Source organism: Musca vetustissima, unplaced genomic scaffold, assembly GCF_032173495.1.
Source record: "Musca vetustissima isolate MV318-11 ecotype Yass unplaced genomic scaffold, APGP_CSIRO_Mvet_v1 utg38425, whole genome shotgun sequence".
NCBI lineage: Eukaryota > Metazoa > Arthropoda > Insecta > Diptera > Muscidae > Musca > Musca vetustissima.
Genome location: NW_026875385.1, coordinates 25735 through 46633, shown reverse-complemented (window position 1 = coordinate 46633; position 20899 = coordinate 25735). Strand labels below are relative to the sequence as shown.

The 20899-nt window shown below is 31.9% G+C and overlaps 1 protein-coding gene across 1 annotated transcript; it reads right to left on the bottom strand.

The window, feature by feature from the left end:
* Positions 1 to 5545: 5545 nt before the first annotated feature.
* LOC133337881 (phospholipid-transporting ATPase VD) lies at positions 5546 to 18540 on the bottom strand. The gene is made up of 13 exons (XM_061546084.1): positions 18422 to 18540; positions 18237 to 18361; positions 17491 to 18176; positions 15222 to 15588; positions 14458 to 15159; positions 9753 to 9899; positions 9533 to 9701; positions 9299 to 9469; positions 8535 to 8720; positions 8276 to 8476; positions 8025 to 8212; positions 7827 to 7967; positions 5546 to 5647 (listed from the first exon to the last, which is right to left on the bottom strand). The coding sequence occupies exons 2-13, from the start codon at positions 18305 to 18307 to the stop codon at positions 5599 to 5601; spliced, it is 3078 nt and encodes a 1025-aa protein (XP_061402068.1). The 5' UTR covers positions 18308 to 18361; positions 18422 to 18540; the 3' UTR covers positions 5546 to 5598.
* Between the last annotated feature and the right edge of the window lie 2359 nt (positions 18541 to 20899).

The following is a 20899-nucleotide window of genomic DNA, read 5'->3' as shown; positions in this document are numbered from 1 at the left end:
GTTCAGTTTTCCCTCACGCCCTCTAAGATACTCCTCCCCTGGTGGGTCAACCGCAACTATCGCCACCATACCACCATCCTCGTTACAGGGAGTTAGACTGACCACAGTCCAGTTCGATGTAGTGAGGCTGGGGTTTTGTAGCGCCAGCATCTTCAGCAGGAGCTCCTTGTCCACTGAAGGGGGGAACCCAGGCTGAAAGGACCCGTCTTGTTGGGATCTCCGATAGGGAGACCGCTGCAAGGTTTGCTCCTTCCCAAAGCGCACCAAAGCCACTAACGGTTTTCACAAGGAAATCCTTGGATTTCTTGTTTAAACAGGCACTACCAAACTGTCGATCCCCTTGTTCCGTCCCACAGACGATAGCCGACCGAAGGGCTCCTTCAAATAGCAACCAATGATTCTCACTGATTCTGCCCTGAGGATCAGCTTTGTCTATGATCGCCACTAGAAGGTCTTCTTCAGCGGCTTCCTTGGTTGGTCTATCATACGGCTTACGCTGTCCTTGATTACGAACCTTGGAGTTCGCCTTTCCAGAGGAGGTTGAAGCCTTCTCCGTAGAAGGATCTACCAGACGAGAAGTCATCGTATTCTTGGGTGAGGGTTGCGGACCTTCTGAAGAGCGGATGCGCTTCACAGATTTATTCTGTGGGGTGACATCTGTTCCCTCTTCCTTGACTGACTTCCCCTTCTTCCTGTTTCGACCACTTTTGGATCCACCCAGAGCTTTTGCCTCACCTCTGTCGTTAGGCGCAGAATAGGGCTTTGAGACAGAGCCCTCCGCACGTTGATCACCCTTATGCTTGACATTTTGCTTTGGGATACTCTCAATTGCCTTTTCTGTGCATTTTTACACGGGTTAGGACTAGAGCTGGGCTTCAGGTCAGAAGTCGGCTTAGCACCTTTGTCAGAGACAGTGGGCTTCGCCGATCCTACTACTTTTGTGCGAGCAGTGAGATTCAAGAGGGAGATCTTGTCCATCCCGAATTCACGATGGAGAGCGTGAGGATAAATTCTCTTGAATTTCCTCACCCCCTCTCCGAGATCAAATTCGCGTCTCGCCCCACGGATTTGCGAAATTTTGGACAGTATGTTGTGCTTTAGCAAAGCGAATGGTTCATGTCACGTTTGCATGCATAATTGTTTGATTTCATACAAATGGTATACCAAAGATCCCAAGTCTATATAGTCGGCCCGTCCGAATTTTCCATACTGGGTTTCTTATGAATACTTGACTAATTACATTGAGATTGTGTTACGTAGCCCGGGTTGGAATTAGTCCACAGCTGAAGGTCTATAGCCAACAAAGTCCAATTGACCACTCAACTTATCTTTCAGAATGAGAGATATTTAGCGCGTAGGATTGTTCTTAACTCAAATATCTCGTGAACATAAGGACTACATGTGATAAAAATTTCGAAATGATCCGCGACCGGACCGAAAGCTTGATTTGTACAAGCAAATTTTGCACCTACAGAACTTGTATGGTTAATATCTTTGAATCCCTTAGGTTATTTGTGAAAAAAAAATTAAAAATTTCTGCGACCGCGCCTTAAAATTTGTAAATTTAAAATTTTGTCAAATAATTTGTAAATAAATAATCGAATCGTCTAGAACAGCAAATTTATTTTCGTTCTTTCGAAAAATAGTTTTATTTAATTCTTCAACATTCATTATTATTAATTTGTTTTTGTTTCTTCATGTCAATAAATAATTGTCAGCATGTCAATTTAATTTCTATAACAATAATGTTGTTTTTGTAAAATTTTAGTTATTGTTGCTGATGCATACACCTTATTAAATACACCTTGGTTATTCCAGATTTATGTTAGGCGAGTTTACTTGCGGCAATTTTTATCGTTCTCTTATGAACTTGCTTCATGTGTCTATACAAGGCAATTCGGTTTCCAAAATATTTTTTTCTATTTGTTGTTTCTTTTTACATTGAAATATATGTATATAAAATGTCAACAAATACGAAATACACAAAACGAATTGCCAGAAAATTGTCGGTACGAGCAATTTTTTTTTTCATTTCCATTCCCCTTGCCCCTCTCTCCTACAAACAAAGACTTGCCGCAAGTAAACTCGCCTAATCCAAATTGGGACTTACGTCCGTTTGCATTTATGATGACGATATAAAAAATTTTGATTTTTTTAAGTTTATCCCACATTTGTTTCTTGGTTTGTATGCTAATTAGAAACAAAGTGAAATAAATGCATATTGCATTAAGTAGATAACAAAATTTACATCCTTCTGCATATATAAAAACTAGACAATTTTTTTACTTTTTATTCGTCATTTTCAATTTCACTGAAAATTTTTGAAAGTTCTATAAATATTTTATTTTAGTTAATTTTAAAGTATTTTTTATATAAATACGATCTGCTTCCATATTAAAAAAGTGGTAAATCTTTTCCAATATTTTTTTCCAGAATTTTTACAGATTTGTGAACATAAATAAATTTGTTTCTAAAATATGTTGCATTTCTTCTTGATGTTTTTTTTTATTCCCAAAATCTGGTCGCCTTATCTTTACACGCTTTAGAGTTTCAAAAACTCAGCTGTACATTACTTGTACACAGGATTTATCCATAGATTGTTTGTATTAGTACTGGCTTATGTTTGTTTCCGTACTTTAAGCTACTGAAGACAAAAAACTTCAGGGAAGAAATATCCCCAGGAAAAAATTAAAACAAATGAGAATTTGGTCACAAAAACAGTATTAGAAAAAAACTCAAAACTACTTTTAGTAAAAATACATTTATTAAATCTACTTTCTTTATAAATATCGTTAACAATATATGGTTATTATATTAAATATTTTAATAATATGTATTCTATGTGATTAGTGTCATGTGTTTTATTTTCTATTACATTTTATTATATAAATATTTTCACTATTAGAAAAAATAGGTTTGATTTAATATGAAGACAGGGTTATGTTTTATTATACGATAATGTTGGAATTACATATTTTATAATATAACAATGATTTTTGAAATAAATATAGAGTATACATGTAAACATACATACATATGTATATAAAAATAGAAAGATTGCATTTAAAAGTCGATACAACGTAGCACTGTTATGGGGTGATTGGAATACATTAAAAAAGTTAAATATTTCGCCTCGCATTTGATTTGATTAAAATTGGCATTTACCTCATTGAATTACATTGTAGACCACTTTTATTACTCATTTAACTTTATTTTGATTTAAAAAATCCAATGCTAAATCAAATTACTCATATAAATATTAATATGTCGCTGTTAGTCTATGCTGGCGAGCTCATTTGCTTGGAAAGGGACAAAATTTAATAAAACTATTTGGATTGGTTGGTCCTACAGATATTAATATTAATGCCGATTAAATTTTATGCGAGAAATTAACTATGTATGTCGCTGAACACTTTTGGGAGCTTTCATCTAACAAAATTTAACTTTGATATTTCATTATTATCTGTACTCAATAACTACAATTTTCAAATGCATAATTTCAAAATTGAGAAAATTATGTGAATATAGGAGAAAATATGAGACGGGAATCAAGTTATAAATTCCGAATATATATAAAATCATTTGTTTCAATAATAGGTGATGAAATTAACTAACACAAAGACGCAATGAAATGTAAGAAAACGTATAAAATACCAAAAAATAACAAGTATTTATTTATTAAAGTCATGCGACGACGTGTCATGTTGGATTGTTTTTGAATACATTACATTGCAATATATCAAATCATAACCAATTAATTTTTCATTTCGGTAAAAATGAAAAGTACTTAACGTATGCCGCAAATACCGAATGTATAGTTAGAACTAAAATGGAGATACCATAATTCACTGTGCAAAGAACAGCTTCCAGTCGTGTAGTCAGCTTCATCTTGAACTTCCGTTGCACCACCTTGTATATAAGATAATTATAATAAACTGCAGAAAATTCAACTTAGTTTTTATGCATCGTGAAATTATCACATCTTGACATACAAATGAGACCCTAATCCTATCGAAGAATTGCTAACTTATGTAATTGGCAAATATAGCACATTTTAATAAAAATTTATTTTATTGTTATCGTCAAATGTAGTCCAAAAGCGCTCTCATCAAAATATAAGTCAGCTTATTTATGTATCGCTTCCAAATGAAATCTTGCATAAAAACAGAAGTAGTTTTATCAGTTTAACGATTTTTATTTATTACTTTTTACTAAAATGAGTGTACAATCACAGCCGTTTGCTAATTATTGTTATCTTTTCTTCTTCATTATTATTATTATTTCTAAATACCTTAATTTTGTATAATTATTTTTTAAAAAGTAATGTATTTTAATATAAATATATTTAACGACTTATTACTACAAAATATTGCCTTTAGATGAAAGTTGTGTTAAAAATTGAAAGTATATTTATTTTGATTTATTTGCATTATCTTAGCTATCACATTTAAATTTATTGATCCTCTAAAGTTTGTCATGTCCTACAAATGAAGAATTCAATTATGAAATGTACACAACTTAAATCCAAAGACGAAAGTATTACCTAAACTATTATATATGAAAATATTGAGGTCTATTTACTGTACAATTTATGTATTCCGGGCTAAAAAGTGGATATAACTAACGGTTACTATCAATAACTGTTCGATTGCAATATCGCTTTAATGGCCTAACTTATAGTTTTCTTAACATGCGAAAATGTATACTAAGAAAAAAATAATGAATACGTTAATCCTTTTTTATAATTGTTCCAAAGAGTTTAAGGAAAAATAATACAAAAGAAAATGTCAAAAAATTTGTAGTTATAATCATCTTTATGGCAGAATTATATTCCAATCCTTATGGCTATAGATATGCTTAAATAGAAAGATGATTGGTCGAATAAATTAGAATGAACATGGTGGACCTCATTCAGTAAAATATTCGATATAGGCAACAGTTTGCCCTAAAAGTATATCTTTTTGGTACATTACAAACTGATATCAGTTTTAAAAAGTATGCTTAAGTTTGCCAAAAATATTTACCTGTTTCAAGAAAATAATAAATTGGAAAATAATATATTCCATTTAACATTGATTGTTTGCATTTTACATTTTACTGGCTATTGAAACATATGTTGGCGTAACGTACAGCAAATGTAAAATTTCGTCTTTCGAGAAACAGAGTTAATCATTAGAAAATAATTAAGGCGCGCGTTCAAATATTTAACTGCACAGCTACAAGGAACTTGTAGCCTTTAATATAAAATAAAAAGTCAAATCACTTAAGCATTGATCAGTATATATATATATATATATATATTATCACCCGTACCCCTAAATAGTGTATAATAATTTTGTTGTTATTATAAGTACTCTTAATAAACTATTTTAGAGTAATACAGACAGTTTACGTTTTTTTGGACATTTGTTTTCTACTTAAGAAAATATATTAATACAACATTTTAGCAAATTAGTATATTTTAGTAAAGGCGGCTCTCGGACAGGATTTCTTTTAAATATTATAATATAATTTAAAAAAAATAACAAAAAGTTGTATGCATATAAAAAAGTCGTTGGTATATTGTTGTTTATAATTTATATTAATATTAAGTAATAATCAGGTAATTGATGTTATAATCTGATTCTTAGACCCATAATCGGTGATTCTGAAAAAAGATAATAATAATGATTATTATAAATGTGAGATGTTATGCCAATATAATTTAAAATATGTAATCTCTGTTTTTTCGTTATCTAACGAATCATCAAGTGTTCTCTAATTCTAATAAACGTAAATATTTTTAAAAGGATTCTATTTCTTACGTTAATAAACTTAATTGTACTTGTCAAGAAATCTTATGTGTACGATGTATTTAGGGTATATCGGCCACATTAATAATAACATAAGCTAGACGGATTTCCTCAATACAGAGTTATCTTTTTATAAAATAAACAGAAAAATCAACTTATGCTTTGATGAAAAGGTTGCGTCTAGCGTCGATATAGGCACAGATCAGGTCAATCCTGATAGTATTGAAAGTATTTTTTTGAAATATGACAAAGGTCCTTAAAGGAGAGCTCGTCGTCTAGCATTGTGCAATTGCGAAAACTGTCTCTGTGTAAATCCTTCAAAAGAGTAAACTTCAAACCACGCCGTAAAAAGTTTTAATAAGGGTTTCAATTAATTTCTCTTTGAAAACTGTGGCCACGGTTTGACGTGGAAAATCATTGAAAAGCAAAGAAGGACATAATAAAAATTCATTTATGGAGCCACTGTCCTTTTAAAACAACACCAAAATGTCAATAAAACTTTTTGTTATTACTTTTCTATTATTATATCATTATCTATACTACTCTCTCTTAGAAAACTAGAGATATATTATTATGGGAATCATCACCGTATGCTGCAAGCGCAGATCTCAAATAGACCTGAACACATATGGCCCGCCAGAAATAGTGACTAAAATGACACATTATTGTATTATTCTGCGAATTACTAAGACCAAGTTATATATTAATATGTTGTTTTTGCACTTTTAGATATTTTCATAAATATGAAAAAAAAAAGCAAATGACAATCCTGAACTTATTTAATTTCACTATTATCCTTAGAACATCCGCCAAGCTGTCCATTATAAATTGGATCAATTTTTACAATATTTTACCGATTTGATATCCGGCTAATGTTATCGTAGTATTGATTGGTTAATATTTGGTAGATTTTATTATATGTGATATATATTAACACTAGAAAGACGGAAATTTTGTATATACCTATATTGCCTAAAATCGGTCAAAATGACCTCATTCTGAAAGAATTTTTGTTGTGTGAAGAAATTTTTTAAACTAATATTTTAATATTTTATACATTATTTACAATCATACAAAACGTTGTTATTATTTGTTTTCGGTGGTATGGCTCTCGAGTTTCCCCTTTTGAAAAATAAGAGTGCGGACAAAATGTTCGAAAAGAGGAAGTACTCTAAGAGTGAAATCGACTGGAAATATAAAATTTATTTTTTTCCGATTTGTATGTTCCTTTGTGTTTCTAGAGTAGCAAACTGGTTTCGAGCACATGTAAATACGGGGAATGAAAGAGGGGAGGAAGCAGCTACTATGATTAATAAACGTAGTTCTATGTGGTACAAAAAGTCACCAAATTTTAAAAAGCTGGGTCATAATATATACAGTTGTTTTTGGACCTGAAGTTGAAGAACGGTCAAAATGACTGCCTTCGGCAATCTAGTGTTAAATGTTTTTGTTCGTCGTGATATTTGCATATGATTTCGGTTATGAAGTAATTTAAATAAATAAAATGACTTATGATTTTCAATAAATAATCCATTTGTTAAATTTTAGTTTTAATTAATGTGTTAGTATTTATTTTGCACTATGTTTCAGTTTTTAATAAACAAAAATAAAAATATCAATACATAATTCAAATAAAAACACACAACTAATATCAATACAAAATTAAAAAAACGTTAAGTAAATAAATAAAAAATCTATTTAATGTAAATTTTTAAACTTTAAATTAAAAATAAAAAATGCAAAATGGTGAAGATGAATTAAAAAATTTAATAATTAAAAAAGGAACATATAACAATTATTTAACAACAATACACCCTATTTCATTTTTAAGTGTAGCGAAACTTTCTACACTTTTTAAATAATTCCTGAAATTTCCAACAACAGAAACGAAATAAAAATTGTATTAACTCTAATAAATTTCAACCTATTTACAATTGTCACCAACAACAAATTAGAAGTTTCACCATATAATAGATTAAGGGTATAAATCCTATATTTTCTATTGTATATAAATATTAGTTGTGTGTTCTTTACCTATATATTGATGAAGCAGATGTTGACCTTGACCAAGTAACTAACAGACCCTCACCTCTATGACGTTCTCGTTTGTTATGCAGTAAAACTTTTGTACTATCATCTGGATATAATGTAGTTCGTAAAACAGTAAGAACCAATCTGAAAATATCAAATAATTATATATACATTTAACATTACATTTAACGATAAACATACCTTGGTAAAACAGCTACAACGGCTGACAATGCAATGACAAGCCAATGAACTGCAGATCTAAAACATCGAAAGATCACCCAATAGCTGGATGGTAAACCAAAACAATTGACGCACATGGAGTTGTAAACAATGGAAAACAAATAAAAAGAACCCAAACTAAAAACCATTGAAAGCACGTGGAGAATTGTCTGTGAAAGAGCAAAATGTTTAAGTTTTACGATATACAAAACATTAAGATTATCATTTCTTACCCAAGACCGTATTTCAATTACACCATGTAATAAATTCGTATATAAACATGAAGCTGTTATGGTGGCACCAAATTCCCATATACCAACATCGGAATCAGCATATGCACATAATGCAATAAAGAATACTACCAGACTTTGATACAGCGCATCTAGCAGCACTATCCAAAAATCATGTGGTTTATAGGCTAAACCCAAACGGCCCTATACGTATATGAATGTAGTTAATATATTTGTTAAAAGTATATGTTAGTAATATTACATTTTTATACAGATATGTGTTTCTTAGTAATAAATCCTCTGGTACCCGTTGATCGTATACACCAATGGCTAAAGGCGGCAGCGAAGTAAATATTAAATTATACAACATTAAATACATTTGGTCCATCATAACAGATCCCGAAAATCCACAATACAACTGGTACCAGAATATTAGAAATACAAAGGCCTGAAAGTAAATAAAAATGAATATAAATATAAAGTTAAAAATGTCATTAATACAATTATATATTTGCAAAAATAAAAATCGAAAAAATAAACAACACAATTTTAGAGATGCAACTCAACATTTTTATATTGATGTAGCACGATTTGCAACCTACAATATGTTGTGGTAATTCAAAACCTCATTATTTATTATATTTAAAAAATAGTAACTGACAGAAATAAAAGTAGACTTCGTTATTAGTAGTCCTAATATATATATTCATAAAAATGTATTTGTTTTCTAAGAATTCAATATTCTTTACGAACTCCATTAGTCTCTTCCATCCATACTTCTTCGTATCTTGCTAAGCATTAAAAATGTTTTAATTTCTTTTATCATATCTTTATGTCTTTCTAATCCCTTCGTTATTCTAAAAGATTGGATAGTTCTCTCGCATTTCCTAATATTTATCCCTTGCAATGATCTTTGATCTTATCTTCGTACGATTAACGGCTAATTTCGTACATGCACACTTTTGCTTACAATATATTGCAAACTAACTTAATAAAAAATCACAAAGAATTGGCATTTTTACTTACAGCATTTTTATAAAAAAAGTAAAGTATCATACGTGACAGACGATCATAACACCAATAACCATGCGTAAGAAGTAAACGCTCCAAATAGCGAAACCGAGCAACTGTAAAATCAGCAGCCATTACAGCTTGTGTACCTTCTTGGCCAGATATACCAACGCCGACGTCAGCCATCTAAAAGAAAACAATTAGATTTTACCAAAATCTGAACATATACACAGATTTATAAACACCTACTTGTATCATAGATACATCGTTGGCACCGTCACCAATTGCTAATGTACAAAGGCGTAACTCTTCCTTTACCACTTTTACCAAATATGCTTTCTGTAATGGTGTGGAACGACAACACAATACTGAAGCACAGCTTTTAGCCAATTTCAGAAAAGGTCTTATTAGTTTCGATCTGAAAGAAAAAAATCTTAGTGAAAATAAATAGAAGATATAATATACCCACCTTAAGTCTAATATAAATGTTAAGGTTTTACCATCAACTACAAGTGCACGCTGCTTTAAGCGATGCGGTGCATTTTTTGCCGTTTCAACTTCGTTCAAATAAAAGTTAATGGCAGATTCTGCTGCATCCTTTGAACGGGCTGTTAATCTGAAAAAAGAAAAATAATATGCATGCATATATTAAATTAATTATATGCAGAGAAATATATTTTACTCTAAGCACAGACATTATATTAAACATTATATAATACAATTAATGAGAATATAGATTTCCATGGTAGTTGTGTAGTGTATGGTCGTCCGACTATCCGTCCGACTGCTCCGCTCACTGGTTTTAAAGTACTCTAAACACGTGTATTTCCCCAAACAACGGGTATAAACCGAACCACTTGACCGAACCACAAAATTAGGCTTAAATATTTTGAATATCAAAATAACTTTTGCCTGTGGTCTCTGGGTTCATATTTTGATATAGACCCCTTATTAACGAACCTCGCGATTGCAAGTATTTGTATCTATTAATCTACATTTTACAATCAAATTCACTGAATTTGGGTACAGACTGTTCTCAACGTGTAGAAAATATCCTTACATACAATAATTCTCTACCTTCACACTAAATTTCTTTAGTACAGTATATTTAAGGGTTTTTAATTATAAAAATATAAATCTTCAATCAAATCGAGGGCAGATAAGGGACGTAATCCTTATTTAATATATACAATATAATATGTATGGGCAATATTGCCAATTTTTTAACATAGCTGAAGCGGAGGTTCACCCCTTTATAACTCGGGAACTACTTAAGTATATGAAAAGAGTGAATAGTTTTGGGTTAATTGATCTGTCGTTGCAAACTGTTCATGATATTGACCTCCAAACTTTATTTTGGTGGAAGCTGTGTCTACTTTAATGTATAAAAATGTGTAAAAACAGGTTGAGGCGAACCAGTTTTTTTATGTTCTCTATCGATTTGTGACTAAGCCATTCATTGCACGGTCTTCGTGTCAAAAGAAAACTAGAAGCCAACAAAATGGGGACTACGCCCCTTATGTATCATTTTTCAAAATTTTAACTGCATCTACCTTTAAATGATGCTGACATTTTGAAGCTCGATTTTGAGTGTTTTTTTAATTTTACTTCTAGCTTTAATACGCAAACAGGAATTTATAAAAATCGATTATAAGATTATTGTAGTCGTGAATCTGCGTAATTTGATATGTATTTTGTGTATGTAGTGTGCACAGCTTCAGAGTAATACTCATCCAAAGGTGCGAATTTTGTGCGATCAAATTTCTAAAAAACCTATTTTTCGGGCCAAATTTTTAGATCTGTCAACTGAATGATATGGGTACCCGCGATCAATAAGGTTTTTTATGTTTCGGATGATATAAAATCTTCTTCGTGAAAATCCATCTACTAGAACGGCGGGAACTGGCCTTCCAAAAACACGAAATTTGGCAGATGTTTTTGAAAATATCGCGGATTTATTTGCGTTTTCTGTGGATCATTTCCGCTTCATAAATGACTCATACGGATTTTGATCTTGTTCGAAAAGAGAACTTTAAAAACTTCAGCCGAAAGAGAGATGTACCCAATTTATCTCAAAAATAGTGTGAGCGGGCACATCCATGGTTCTTAATGGACCACATTGAAATCGGTATGATCGATGTATTTTTTAGGGTGCACACCGAAATCGGATGCGCGTTAATGGCATGTGGAGTTTTCGGAAATTATTCGCGTTTTACGATTTTTTGGGTACTTCAATGTAACGTGCGGCACATCTTAGCCGTCGAATGAAATTTTGCAAAATATATATGGATTGGAATATAAACTTCAGTACTTCCTGGAAACCGCATGCGCATCAAATGATTTTGAGAATTACGCGATTTAGACGCAATTTATCTCAAAAATAGTGTTAGCTGGCACATACATGGTTCTTAATGGACCACATTGAAGTCGGTATAGATCGAGGTTTTTTTTTAGGGTGCACACCGAAATCGGATGCGCGTTAATGGCATATGGAGTGTTCGGAAATTATTCGCGTTTTACGATTTTTTGGGTACTTCAATGTAACGTGTGGCACATCTTAGCCGTCAAATGAAATTTCGCAAAATATATATGGATTGGAAGATAAACTTCAGTGCTTCCTGGAAACCGCATGCGCATCAAATGATTTTAAGTATTACGCGATTTACACGCAATTTAAAATGTATATTTCAAAATATTATTTTATTTTAAGATTCCTATTTATAGAATTCTAAGATTTATCGGAAGGGTCTTGATATAATCCGCAAGGCGTATACTTATACACAAAAAGTGATTATTATTATGTCAATTTTTCGGCGAAATTCGGGTAAAATAGCAGAATAACCCCAACATTTTTTCTGAAATTTCTTGTATACAATTAAAAAAATAAATATGATGACATTATTTTTTCGAAACAAGAACCAATATTTTTCCTCAATATCTTGTTTTGTTGGTGCTTTGATTTAGAAACCGCTACACGGACTTGTGTGATTTTGATATCATTTGATTCACCATCGTGTTTAGATTATGTAGATATTTTTAAATTAATTTTTAGGTGTGTGTATGTCATTAATATAATGAAAATATTGATGTCATCTGCTATATTTTTTTATTTTTCTCATATTTGGCGAACATGTGCAACTTTATCGTGATTATTATAGTATATTCATATTCTTATTTTACGGAGGAAGATATATATCAACGTTTTTGACCAATATAATAAACGGCGTAATTTTAAGATTTTTTTTCTTATGCCCAAAATTAAAACTTCGATAACTTTTGCGCGCATCAACCAAAAATTTGATCGATGATTTTTTAATATTCCACTTTCCAAAAATCGGCTTTTATGTTTTCGTACTAAATCATATAGAGAAAAATGTCCTGCTCCGAATCATTTTGCGATCAAATTTTTGGTTGATGCGCGCAAATGTTATCGATGTTTAAATTTTAGACATAAAAAATCTTAAAATTATGAATTATGAATATGCAGATATAAAAAAATATGAGAAAAATAATAAAAATATAGGAGATTATGTCATTATTTACATTATATTCATGACATGCATCCACCTAAAAATTAATTTAAACTTATCTAGATAATCTAAAAACCACGATTAATCAAATTATATCAAAATCACACTAGTCTGTGTAGCGTTTTGTAAATTACAGCGACAACAAAACAATATATCGAGGAAAATTATTTGTTATTAGTTCAAAGAAATAATGTCATCATATTTATTGTTTAATATTATGCAAGACATTTCAGAAAAAAATTGTGGGGTTTTTCTTCTATTTTACCCAAATTCCAGCGAAAAATGGGCATATATAAGAATAATCACTTCTTGTGGATTATAATAAGACCCTTCCAATAAATGGTGGCGTTCTATAAATAGAAATAAATCTTAAAATAAATGGCGTTTAAATCGCGTAATCCCCAAAATCGTTTGATGCGCATGCGGTTTCCATGTATATTTTGCGAAATTTCATTTGACGGTTAAAATGTACTACACGTTGCATTGAAGTACCCAAAAACTCGTAAAACGCGAATAATTTCCGAAAACTCCATATGCCATTAACGCGCATCCGATTTCGGAGTGCACGATAAAAAATACATCGACCGATACCTATTCCAATGCGGCCCATTTCAATGCGCTTGGGTACATCTCTTTTTCGGCTGAAGTTTTTAAGGTTATGTTTACGCAACAGTTCAAAATCCGTAACAGGTCATATATTGCAACAGAATACGCAAATAAATCCGCGATATGTTCAAAAACATTTTTTGCCAAATTTCGTGTTTTTGGATGCTCAGTTCCCGTCGTTCTAGTAGATGGATTTTCACGAAGAAGATTTTATTTCATCGAAACGTAAAAACTCTTACTGATCGCTGGTACCCACATCATTCAATTGACAGATCTAAAAATTTGGTCCGCATAATAGGTTTTTTAGAAAATTCATAACACAAAATTGTCATATTTGGATGAGTATTACTACAATAAGCCTGTAATCGATTTTTAGAAATTCCTGTTTGCGCATTAAAACTAGAAGTGTCATCATTTAAAGGTAGATGTAGAAAAAATTTTGAAAAATGATACATAAGAGACGTAGTCCTAATTTTGTATGCTTTTAGTTTTACTTTGACACATATACATACACATAAGTCTGTTTTTACACGGTATATTGGTTCCAGAAGAAGCCGTGTAAAAAAAGACATTGATCTTATACATAAAGGGAATTACCCTAAATTAGGGCTATTCACATTTGCTTTGATCAGTAAAAATTGTTTGTACGCGCTAAAGGGGAATTCACTTAAATTTTTAAGCTAGTGTTCGCAAACTATCGATGGTTTCAGACTTTTTTCTTTCATAAATACTTTTTTGGGATATGAACATACTTCGTAAAAATTAAATTTGACAAACAAATTTAAGTACAAATCGTGCTATAAGTACAAATCGTGCTATATGGAATAAAATCGTCTAAAAAAATTAAAAATATTCAATTTTCAAACCGTGTTATATCAAAACCGTGTACAAAAAGACCATGTAAAAACAGACTTAGGTGTATACTTAAGTAATTCCCGAGTTATAAAGGGATGAACCTCGGCTTCAGCTTTATACAAAATTGGCAATATTGTCCATATATATATATATATATATATATATTATTACTCATAAACTCACCTCACTAATTCCATTTGCTGCGTAAATAGTTTAGCTGAATAAGCAATATTAATAGCGGTTTCTGGTTTATCTCCGGTTAGTACCCATATGGATATCCCAGCAGCCAACAAAGATGATATTGTTTCAGGTACACCCTCCTGAAGTCGATCTTCAATGCCTGTGGCTCCTAAAAGTGTTAAGTTGCTTTCCAATTTCGCAAAAGAATCACGCAAGCGCCGTTCTCGATTTTCCATAGACATTTCAATTTCTTGATGCCTGGCCCACCACTCCGTATATTCCGCAGGATTAAGATTTCTTTTGGCCATAACTAAAATTCGCAGACCCTCACGAGCGTAATGATCAAGTTGCTGTTGTGTTTTTTCACGAATTATACCATCGGGCGAATTTGGCGAACATGGCGCAAGTACAGGCATAATGGAACTATCAGCGCCTTTGGTGTATAAAACAATTTCTTGTGTACCCGTGCGTCTTACCACAACAGACATACATTTTCGACTGGAATCAAAAGGCAGTATTTTTAAAACTTCATACTCGACTAACCCCTTATTGGGTATGCTAACTAAAATGTGATTAGGACTACGATTAATAAGGCAACAGTCGTAACTATAAGCAGCATTCACCAATGCTAATTCATCAGGACTTTCAGCTTCATACAATGGACGTCCGTCAAGTGTTTGATATGTGAGATTGTTTTTTTGCTGTCTGAAAGAAAACAAATTGATATTGGATTAAGTTCTTAAACTCTTAACATGACTGCATCTTACTGTAATTTATTCGCTAATCGTTTTGATTGTGTCTTTGAATTTAGAAAAGTCGTTAGACTTGTAATTTTAGAATTTATAACTGCTTTAGCACGTCCTGTAGGAGATATGTTGTGTGACAATGATTTCATTTTCATTGGTGGTGATTCTGAGGTAGGTGTTGACTCCGCTGAACTACTTATTGGTGATAACGAAGGTATATGTGATTGTGTGGGAATGTTGAACAGCAAATTTGGAGGTGGTGATGGAGTCACGGATCTCGATTCGGCTAGTCGTACATACCGATCTGCTGGTATAGCTGAGGCCAATTTATTTTGTGCAACAGATGGTGATCCTGATAAATCATTTTGGTCAGCAGAAGCTTTTACAGCTGCAATGATTAAAAAAATACAAACTTATCAAATAATATCTAAGAGTCGTACCTAAATTCATGCGTATGCGTACGATTTTATTCACCTCAAAAGTTAAATACATGTATTTCAATGAATGTTACCCAAATACGCTTTGGGTATAACAACGTTACCTAAAATCCGACGGGGCGTACAAAAATATTCAACTTCCCCACTATGGCAAAATGTTGTGTACGGCCGTATTACCCAAATACGTCGAATCCATATCTTCAAGCTAATAATGCAAACCGCAAAACAAAATTGAAAAATTATTAAATTAATCCACATATTTTTAGTTTCCATTCGAAATTTCGAATTTCCTGAATGTTTTGTTTTTATTTTCAACAAAAGAAAAAAATGAAAAATACGTTCTGTCTAGTTGAAAATTTTCAACTTGAAATTTTGTACGTTCGACGTATTTCGGTAACATTCATATAAATACATGTGTTCTACTTTTGTGGTGAAAAACGTCGAACGAGCTAGTTGAATTTTAGGTAAGTCCAATTTATATTAGGCGAGTTTACTTGCGGCAAGTCTTTGACTGTAGGAGAGAGGGGCAAGGGGAATAGAAATGGCAAAAATTGCTCGTACCGACAATTTTCTGGCAATTCGTTTTGTGTATTTCGTATTTGTTGACATTTTATATTTATTTAAATGTGACATCAAATGAAAAAAGAAATATTTTCGAAACCGAATTGCCTTGTATAGACGCATGGAGCAAGTTCAAAAGGGAACGACAATGATTGCCGCAAGTAAACTCGCCTAATATAAATCAGGACTAATACGGCATTTACATTAGAACTTTTTACCGGGTTAACCTACTTTATGAGGATTTATTTGACATGTATTCAAAGGAATTGACAATTTAAACCCACTGGATTAACCAAATCCGGTACAATGTAAACATACTTTAAGGCTGTAAAAATATAATGTTTAAATTTTTCAACATTGACAATGCGTATTTTTATTTTTTTTTTTTTTTTGTTTTTTGAAAATAGAATTTTAGTCATTGAAAAAATTGTTTTTCTATAGATGTAAACGGCATATGTGCCGTTTTTAATTGGCGCATATGCAAAAATTTAGTCCTTGCGTATTTGGGTAATACGGACGTCTAACAAACCCTATAAAGGTGAGAAGGTGAGTATTTTTGTACGGAGCGCAATAAATTAGGTAGGACCCTAACATAACAAAATGGATTATAAATTCAACATATCTACGAAAGTTGGCTAATTATTTTTTAAAGTTAAAGGTCATGGTACAATTATAAAAGGTAACAGCAAATCCCAGCTGATTTGATTCCAACGTAATACTAGTGCCAATATGAATTTGACAAATTATGTTTTTAAAAATCACCCAACAGGAAAATTGGGAACGCATACAATTTGAAATTGTTCTTTATAAAATATGCTCCCGTATTCAATTTACTCAATCTGCCTGCTGGGAAAGTTTGAGGAAGCAAATCTTTCTTGAAGGAATTACTCGCTTTTCCCAGCATTGTCATATGTGTTACACATATATATGGCAATGGCTCAATTAAAGGAAAGATGTGGAAGCGATAGAAATATAAATTTGATAGATTTTCATTCATGTTTTTCAATTTTTATTTTGAGGATTCGAAAATATTCCATTTTCAAAATAAAAATAATTTGATGATAATTTGTTTGTTTACATTTTTCTGTCAAATGAGTTGACACTAGTAGAACTTACAACAACAAATTTCCATGTGGTTGTTGTATCGTTTTTTGTACAACAACACTTGCTGTTACCTTTTATTATTATACCATGGTTAAAGGTAAAAAATAATTCTAAGGTGTTACCGATTCGATTTTTTTTCTATACAACACAATAAAATAATAATGTTCATTTTATTTTAACTAGCTTACCTTTTAGAGTCACTGACGAATCTCCCACTAGTGAAGCATTATTGCTTTGTACCTCAATTATACCGCTGGCGTTCATGAGATCACGATGTGGTGTTGCACTAACAATTACTGTATTACATATTGCTAATACAACAAGAAATTCTTGAATACGTTGTGAATTTTGTGATAAATACTGTCCCGACGAGCTTAAATTAAGCATATCGTTTATAAGCGAGGCATTCGCTATTAAGGGCGGTGCTGGAGATCCAGGTTTTGAATAAACCTTCTCTAACTCTGAGGGCGGATGATTGTAGTCTGTGCCATTGACAACACAACGGCGAAATAACATTTTGTTTTCAGTTAAAGTTCCTGTTTTATCGGAGAAGATGTGCTGTACTTGGCCAAGTTCTTCTGTTATATTCATTGCACGGCATTCCGTTTTCTTATTTGTGTCACTGTCAAATAGGTCCATATTGTTGTGTATATGGAAAACTTGTAATATTTTGCATAACTCTATTGTCACATATAAAGATAATGGTATCATGACTTGAAGTATTATAATATATGTCCAAAATATCAAAAGGCCTTCATAATCTGGATTTACGTCGAATGGTAAATAAGGTACAGGAAACTGTTCAAAAGAACTAAGCCACATTTTGCAACCCACAGCACCAACTACACACAATATTAACAGTATAATTACACACCTATATTAGAATAAAAACGTAAGTAAATATACATTGTGATTCTCAAGCAATGTGTCTTACCAGATAACATCTATGTTCATTTGTTGTTCCACCTGGGAACGTTTGTAGCGGGGACCACTATTATTAAGCATCGATTTTGTTTCATGTCCAGCATATACAACAATGCCTTCTATGAAATCGGTATTCTAAAGAAAATCATAATGTAGGCTTCTATATAAAAATTAACAAAATGGTCAAAATATTACCTTAAGTCTGCTTTCTCTGAGTAATAAACACTCTGTTGATATTGGTACTCTCTCACCAGAGGGATGTATTAAGGCCCCATGAAATCTATATAGTTTTGTTGTTGGCGCATCTGCTTCGACTCGACTAACGAACTTATTTGGTATAAATATAGACTGTTTATCAGTAAAACCACGTACCACCTGCAAAAATAAATAAAATTTTATTAGTTGCAATCCATCGGTTTTAATTAAATTTAAGATTTTTCCAACAAAAGCATTGTTCGTTTAAAATTTACTGGTGTTTCGTACATTTTATTCATTGACAGTATCTACAGGATTCAAAACTGTTTTGAAATAATAAATATTCACTACAAATTCAAAGATCGCAAAACTAAAGTAGTAAGGCACTTTTTCGGCCCGCAGTACAGAAATTGGTGGAAAATTCGATCTGTTGGGAAAAGCAAGTCATGTGGAGAATAAAATCCGGGCACGTCACCAATTGATAATTGTTCAATTCTTTAAAATTGATAAATTTTCAGACCGCACCACCGAATGACACTAGGATTGCTTTCTGCTTGTTGTACAACAACACGTGCTTTAACCTTATATCCATATACCATGAATTATGTCACTTATACACTGCAAAACCCAACAGAATTTATTTCAACGTAATATTTATACCAAGGTATATTAATAAGGTAACTGTATCAAGCCAGCTGATGGTAACATTATATGTCACGACAATTTGTTGTTCTTGAAATCGAAAAATTAAATTAAAAACCAGTAAGGAAAGTAGTAAAGTCGGACGGGGCCGACTATATGATACCCTTCACCACTTTGGGTATATTCAACAGATGAATCCTAACAGACGTCGCCTTTTCTATGGAACATTGACATTAAATTGAACGAACATTAATATGCGAACTTTATCTATAAGTAAACCGACTAACATAAATTCCAACACATGCCATTCTTCAACCTATTCTAAATTTTGTAAATAGATTTAAAGCACACGCACTGTTCAAAATGTATCAATCAGCCACCCATTGATTATTTGGTGTACAGTCAACATGAATAGATCGAAATTATATATGGAAGCTAATCTGAACAGATTTCAAGAAAACGTGTATGGGTCTGTATGGGCCTTTAGTGTACCATTTACTTAAAATCGGACGAAAATATATATAGAAGGTATATGTAAATCTGTACCAATTTCAAGAAAATCTGACACACGAAAGGTTATAGTAACAGTACATTGTACAAAATTGTGTGCCGATCGGCCAATCTTTGGGTCTTTAGTGCACAATTTAAATTAAATCGGTCGAAAGTATATATTGAAGCTATATCTAAATCTGAACCGATTTTCACGAAACTTAGCACGCATCATTCTGGACCTAATTCAGTAACCTATGCCAAATTTCATGCAAATCGAAAGATATATAGGCACTTTGGTGCACCATTTACCTTAAATCGGACGAAACTATATATGGAAGCTATATCTAAATCTGACGCGATTTTCTCGAAACTTGGCAGACATTACTCTGGACATAATTCAGTACTCTGTGCCAAATTTCGTGCAAATCGAAAGATATATAGGAACTTTGGTGCACCATTTACCTTAAATCGGACGAAACTATATATGAGAGCCTTATCTAAATCTGACCCGATTTTGTAGTTCAGGGTTACGTTCGGGGTTACTTTTTTTTAAATATCACGATTTTCAAAGTTGATTGGATATTCTTTTCACTTCATATGCAATTTAAACGTTGCAAAATGTTAACCCTTGAGGGGGAGGTGCATAAATGAACCAATAAAATATTACGATGTGCAAAGTATTGATAAATCATCAGAATTGAATGTTTGTGGACAAATATTCATTGCCACAACAAATTTTCTTTGAAATTCTTTCTCGGATATGTTCATTAGTTTTCTTATACACAACAAACGGTTGAAAACGATTAGAGTAGTAAGTTAAAAAATTTCGACACCGCGATTAGACTTTTTTAATTTAATTTGTCTTTATTTATTTTGTAATTGAAGCCTTTGTAATTTTTAAAGGAATATTTATTACAAAGTTGTATTATTAACAGAATCCATTAATAACGATTAATTCAGTACCCATTTATACTCCATAAAGTTGTTAATATGTAAAAGTGAAATAAAACCATGCTTACTACAGTCGAACAGGATTATAGTAAACTTAACAACATTTTTTTTTCATATGTCACTTTTTTATTTTTAATCAATGCTGAAAAAAGTAAATCTTTGATGGTTTATATTCTAAGGGAAACTCATGCCCGCCACTTCCTCTTCTCCACTTTTTAGATTTTTTTCATAATCTTTCCTTCGACAACCTATTTGCGGTACAGGTCACGTTATTTATTTTGTAATCAAAATTCGAGTGTACACCTAAGTCTGTTTTTACACGGTCTTTTTGTACACGGGTTTGATATAACACGGTTTGAAAATTGTATATTTTTAACTTTTTTAGACGATTTT

What these genes read in the sequence shown, in the direction of transcription:
- LOC133337881 (XM_061546084.1), bottom strand. Translation starts at nt 18,307, where the DNA reads ATGCTTAATAATAGTGGTCCCCGCTACAAACGTTCCCAGGTGGAACAA. An exon ending in ATGAACATAGATGTTATCTG is followed by an intron (nt 18,177 to 18,236) that starts GTAAGACACATT and finishes ATTCTAATATAG; the next exon opens with GTGTGTAATTATACTGTTAA. An exon ending in ACACATATCTGTATAAAAAT is followed by an intron (nt 8,477 to 8,534) that starts GTAATATTACTA and finishes ATATACGTATAG; the next exon opens with GGCCGTTTGGGTTTAGCCTA.